The sequence below is a fragment of the Polistes canadensis genome, unplaced genomic scaffold (assembly GCF_001313835.1).
Source record: "Polistes canadensis isolate GaletaPanama2010 unplaced genomic scaffold, ASM131383v1 scaffold_169, whole genome shotgun sequence".
In the NCBI taxonomy this organism is placed as follows: domain Eukaryota; kingdom Metazoa; phylum Arthropoda; class Insecta; order Hymenoptera; family Vespidae; genus Polistes; species Polistes canadensis.
In genome coordinates, this window is record NW_014569716.1 from 11,666 (window position 1) to 17,456 (window position 5,791).

General features: G+C 32.1%; 1 protein-coding gene across 2 annotated transcripts in view; it reads right to left on the reverse strand.

Annotated features, from left to right (window-relative positions):
* Positions 1–9: 9 nt before the first annotated feature.
* The window catches only part of LOC106789193, a 260,249-nt gene continuing 254,467 nt past the window's right edge, over positions 10–5,791 (reverse strand). For both annotated transcript variants that reach the window (XM_014753197.1, XM_014753196.1), the window contains 4 exons: positions 3,099–3,443; positions 2,415–2,630; positions 1,937–2,087; positions 10–1,701 (listed from right to left, as the gene is read on the reverse strand). In XM_014753197.1, the coding sequence (XP_014608683.1) occupies positions 929–1,701; positions 1,937–2,087; positions 2,415–2,630; positions 3,099–3,443 (1,485 nt within the window). In that variant the 3' untranslated portion in view covers positions 10–928. The remainder of the gene's footprint in view (positions 1,702–1,936; positions 2,088–2,414; positions 2,631–3,098; positions 3,444–5,791) is intronic.

A 5,791-nucleotide genomic window follows, 5' to 3' on the forward strand; every position in this document is an offset into this window, starting at 1 on the left:
TTTTTCTCTTTATTTCTTCTTCTTCTTTTTTTTTTATTCTTGCTGTATGACTCAAGTATGTATGTATAAAGTTCAGAGCAAGGCAATAATACATAGAAATACAATATATTATATTAGCGAAAATGGTAAAGGCTATCGAGGGAATTCTCGAACATAATTCGAGTTTCTACGTGTATCATTTGATCGCATATGAGAATCTCGCGTTTAAGTTTATTTTTTTTTATTTGTATACATACATGCACGTATGTAAGTGTATTAGCTTGTCGTAGGATTCTCATTGGGCCTATCGTCGCACGAGGAAAATTCGGATTTAAGAAGTTTCGCTTTATAAACGCACATACACACATATATTTTATATGTGTATATATATATATATATGTTTATGTATATAATAGATCATATGTATCATTTTTTAAAGGGAATATATTTTTTTCCCGCGTCATTCCCTACAAATAATATTTTCGAATAAGATAATAGTAAAACGACGACGTAGAAAGTTTGAAAATTGTACATTTACCAAATGATCTTGATCGAAAGAAAAAAAAGGAAACAATGCAAGCTCATTATTATTCGATTATCTTTCCTCTCTTCGTTATTATTTATTTTCATTTTTTTTTGTTTAATCGATATATACATATGTAGTACTCGATACGAATGAAAGAATAGATGGTTAAATGAAACCACTTGATGAACCAAGAGGATCAAGTTTTAATCCATCCGATCGAGTAACATCTCGTATCCGGTTTTTCAAAAGTTTCCTTTATTATATTTTGTTCGTCATTTTTATTTCATTAAAAGTAAAGTTTTGTGTGCCATTTCTAATATTTTCGTAATTGTTTTAACGGGAATATTAATAATAATAATAATAATAGTAATCATAATAATAATCATCATCATAATCATAATTTCGTATTATTTCCTAGACAAATCACGGATATTCCGAGCTCGCGTTTCCTTGATTTTTCGAACTGGTTTGAGTTATCGGCGGGGTTCTCGTAAAATTACCGAATTGATTTTTAGTCGGGGAGACGGAAGTTGGTGGTGCGGTGGTACACGTTGCGGTAACCAAGGATTTGTCTCTTGGGGCTGGCGCTGAACTAATGCTAGACGAACTAACACCAGAGTCGCTTGATTTTTCGCTTAAACAACCACGCTGACTCAAAGCGGTTGCAACTTCGCGTGCAGCTTCAAGTCCAAGATCAGTGGTACCACCTACAACGTATTTGACCATGCCAAGTTTTTGATTACCCTCGCAGGTTTCCTCGATTACTACAGTTTCCCCGAAATTACTTCTCTTTCCGATTGCCCTACCACTGCCACCCCGTAACAAAGGGGACTTATCAAATTGTCCTTCTTTTTGTGATAACATCGATCCACCAATCGGTATGTTCGGATGAAAATCGTCCTTAACTAGATCTGCCAATGCATTACCATCGCCAGTTACGCTACCACCTGTTATTTTATTTTGGAGACTACCGTCCAAATTATTTTCCCTCGATATCATCTTAGTTCCTATTGATGATTCCGGACTGACGTTTCGACGACTGGTTGGGTTCTTATGCGCATCGTAACAACCAGAATCTCTTGGGAATTGGCGTCGGTTGAACGGTGAACAGTGGCCGGATGTTTGACCCGAATGAAGAACTAATCTGCTAACTTCATCTCCTTCCGAACTCGATGCCAAATCTCCTTCGCTACCAGCTGTTAAATAAATAGAAAGACAAAAAACAAACAAACAAATAATATACACCATATACAAGTGATCGATTATTGTTTAATTATTTTGATTTTATTTTAAAGTGTTGTTACTTTTTAACGTGAAAAATTAGTGACAAGATTTATATTACGAGAGAATAGATAGTTAATAGTTTTGGTAAAGCTTATAAGATTACTCGTAAAGGAAACAGAAGGTACTCTAGTTGATCGTTTTACTTACACTGAAGATCGTGTAGTAGTTGTACGGCTGTAAGTATCTTGGCACGATGCTCCGGTTGATGTATACTCAAATAATCGAGATCCGCTGGCTCTATTTCCCTGAACAGCTCCAAATCCTCGTAACCGTTCAGCACGAAAACGGAAATGTGTTCCTGCACGAACGTAAAGGTAGTTTACCACGTTAGTTGCCTTTTCACTGTTATCCCTAGCTAGCTTATTCGGATACCTTCCCAAGGTTTTGGTATTCGAAATTTAACGAGACAGAATGAGATGGTAAAAGACAAATATGTGAAACGGAAAATATAATAAAAATTTTGTTTGTTAGATAAATATACAATACTTTAACCATACAAAGGGGGAAGAGAAAAAGTAAAGAAATATAAATGGGAGATATTAGAATGATTTCTTTTTATTCTTTATTTTTTTTTTAGACATTTTATTTGCATCGTTAGTGTGGTTAACGGAAGTTGCATTTTTACCTGTAGATTCATTCTTTGTAAGAGCTCTTGAACTGATCCGGGTTTTTGCCTGTATCTTTGACCCCACTTGCTACTACGTTCCGAGTCACCGCGTCTTGAAACTCTGTCGTTCAATATTTCCACGTTTATGAATTTAAAGTGTCCTATTCTGTTGTGGACGACACCTTTCCAGAGACCACTCTTGTTCATCTGTACAACGTCGATGATATCTCCTTTCTGTATAAAAATATTTTATTTTCCTTCTTTTTTTCTTTTTCTTTTTAAACAAAGAATAATTATATTGTTATATTTAATCGATATTTTAAAAAATTGATCAGTGTTTTTTAAATAGATATCAAAACTTAAATCGATGCCATAAAAATGAACAATAGATAAACTTAAATTAGCTCGAAATCATACATAGCGTGGCACGATAAGAACTTATGGGACAATCTAATATTTTGATATAAAAAAAAGGGGGTATGCAAATTTATATTTTATTTAAAATACTGACCCAATAAATACTAGCCTAGCACAATATGATAGTTGCTTTTTAAGAGAAAACAAAAAAGGATAAAAAAAATAGTATAATAAAAGGTTACTCGTTAACTTTGTAACGAGTAATAGAGGTTAGAGCATGGTTTTTTTAGTTTATGGTAATTCACTATCGTTCGTAAAAGGACTTCCGTAATAGTGAAAACATACCTTAAATTTGAGCGCGTCCTTATCGTAAGGACTAGGTGTGTAATCGACCAAGGCTCTCGCCCTGCAAAGTACAGGGCCGATGGTGGTTGGGCTTATGGCGTCCCTTTCTTCGCACGATATCGAGCTGTGATTACTTCCCGCTCTGACCAAAGCTTGCGTGCTTGAACCACTTCCGCTTGGAAGACTTTCGACGCTGCTTGCACTGCATGGGAAGGCCTCAGATGACGCCCGATCCTGACGGAGTCTTGAGATCTTAGTTTGCACGTCGTGTCGTAGATTTCTTCCACTTCGTCCAGTTACAACCCCGGTTTTAGTTTCGTCGTCCAACAGTGCACTCGCCTCCGACTAAAAAATATTCCATAATCGATCCTTTTTTTTATTTTTTCTTTCCTTTATTTTTTGTTTTCTTTTTTGTTTGGTTTTTTTTTTGGTTTCGGTACTTCCCCCCTACATTTTCTTTTTTTATCTATATTTATTGACAGATCGTTAATGATATTTCTGATTTGTTATGCATTGTAATTATTATTGCTGGGCCAGGTAACCACACCATGGTGCATTGAAATTTACTATTTTGTATCTTATATACATTTGTTTTTTTTTTGTTAATAATGTTAATCCTAGAATTATAAATTTATTTTGTTAATCTTCAAACTAAAAATTGGGGTATATATTTACCCCCAAGGTTTTCTAATCCTAAAAACTGTTCTGATAGCAATAATCAGATTTTTAAGTATATGCATTTTTTTGTTTTTTTTTTGTTTTTCATGCCAAAGAGAATGTTGAAGAGCAAATTCAATTTTATTAATGTTCAATCGGTGAAAAATTAATTTAAATAAATTAAAGTACTGAAAAACGATCAAATCTTCATTTAATTTAGGTTTCTACTCCAGTTAGTAGTTCTAGGGTTAATAATATTGGATTGGTAATTAAGTGATCACATTTAATTCAGTTTTTTGATAGGAAAGATCAGAAATTTGATGAACATGGAATTATGACGCTGCCTGAAAGATGGCAAAAACGGACAGTACCTGAACCAGTACAGAACCCAAAGTTATATTTTTTAGAAAACATTTGGAATTTTTCTTCTTATTTAAAATTCGCAATTACTTAGTTGCCAACCGATTAAAAAAAAAAATAAAAATGTATGAATATAATGACATTTGACTTTCATTTGATTGAGATTATTAAATTATTGTCTTTGATTTTAATATTCGAAAAAAGTAGAAAATAAAATGGCGTGCTCTGAGTGCTAGCTATATTAATTGAATAATAATTGTTATTTAATATTAATATAAATAGTGACTATGTGTATATTAGAAAATTTTATTAAATTAATTTTGTGATTAACATTTTTATTAAATGTTATAATAAATAAATTATAGGAAAGACTAGAAGTGATGATTAAATTATATGATATTTATGAAGGCAAGCTTTATGATGTTTCATTTCACCTAATAGGATGTTTTTAACCCTTTTGCACTCTAGCCAATTTTGTAATATACGCAAGCGGTAACTTAAAGACTTCTTTACAAGAGTAGTTGTAGTTGTAGTTCTTGTAGTTCTTAAGTCTTATACATTTAAGTGTATAAAAGTATAAGACTTTAATCGTACTAAGTGGAAAGAGTTAAGTATCATATTTTATTATGTTAAAAAAACGTATTGATTTTCATTAGAAAATATTTCCTCGAAAGGGGGAAATATTTTATATAAAACTATATGATGATTAATTTAAAAAAATATTACATAATAAATACAATGTATAAATAAAATAAATCAAATTAATCGAATGGGGTATAATAAAATATTAAAATCCACAATTTTTGTTAACACGTCGAATACCAAATTGAATAAAAAAAAAACCTAGATGAATGGTGTTTATTTAATACCTCTATATAACGTTATATCTTTTATATTATAATTTATTATATAATCAAAAAAAAAAACACACAAAATTGATTGCCAGGTATATATTGTATATGGAAATGACAATGACGGTATTAAACGTGTTAATATTTCAAAAGATGATGTCGAAACTGTTGCTTCTTGTGTTAGAAAACGATGGGAGAAAGATTGATCGATCATTTTCGCACGCATACACGTAATACAGTAATTTAGTCCTGTCACTTTCATCATCATCATCATCATCATCATCATTATCATCATCATGTTAAACATCTCTGCAAAGTTAGCGCCGTAGGTTGTTTGCGATTTTTAATTAGAATTTATTTATCGAGTTATTAATATTTCTCTTCGTAATAAATAAAACACGATTAACTCGAATTTTGAAATATTTCGTTGATCATCGTGAGTTTCTTGGTTCGTTCAAAAGAAAAAAAAAGAAAGATAGATAATCATAAAAGAGGTGTTAACATTACAGAGAAGAAGATTTGATTCATAGTAATTTTTGTAAGTTTTCGATCGTAATGGTGTCTTTCTATAGAAATATAGAAGGAAATTTTGTAAACATGCGATGTCCTAAACACGAAGGATAGAGGAATATAAAGATAAAGATAAAGAGAGAAATAGAGAAATAGAGAGAAGAGACGTGGTATCATAGAAGAGACTCGGAGCTTTGTCGGCAAAGAGCTCAAAACGATAACGTTGCCATGCTTGTGGAACAGACAGCACGTGTTGTGAATGTATATGTCGTGATATGACGTTCGTATGTTCCCTACAGAGAAGAAATATATATA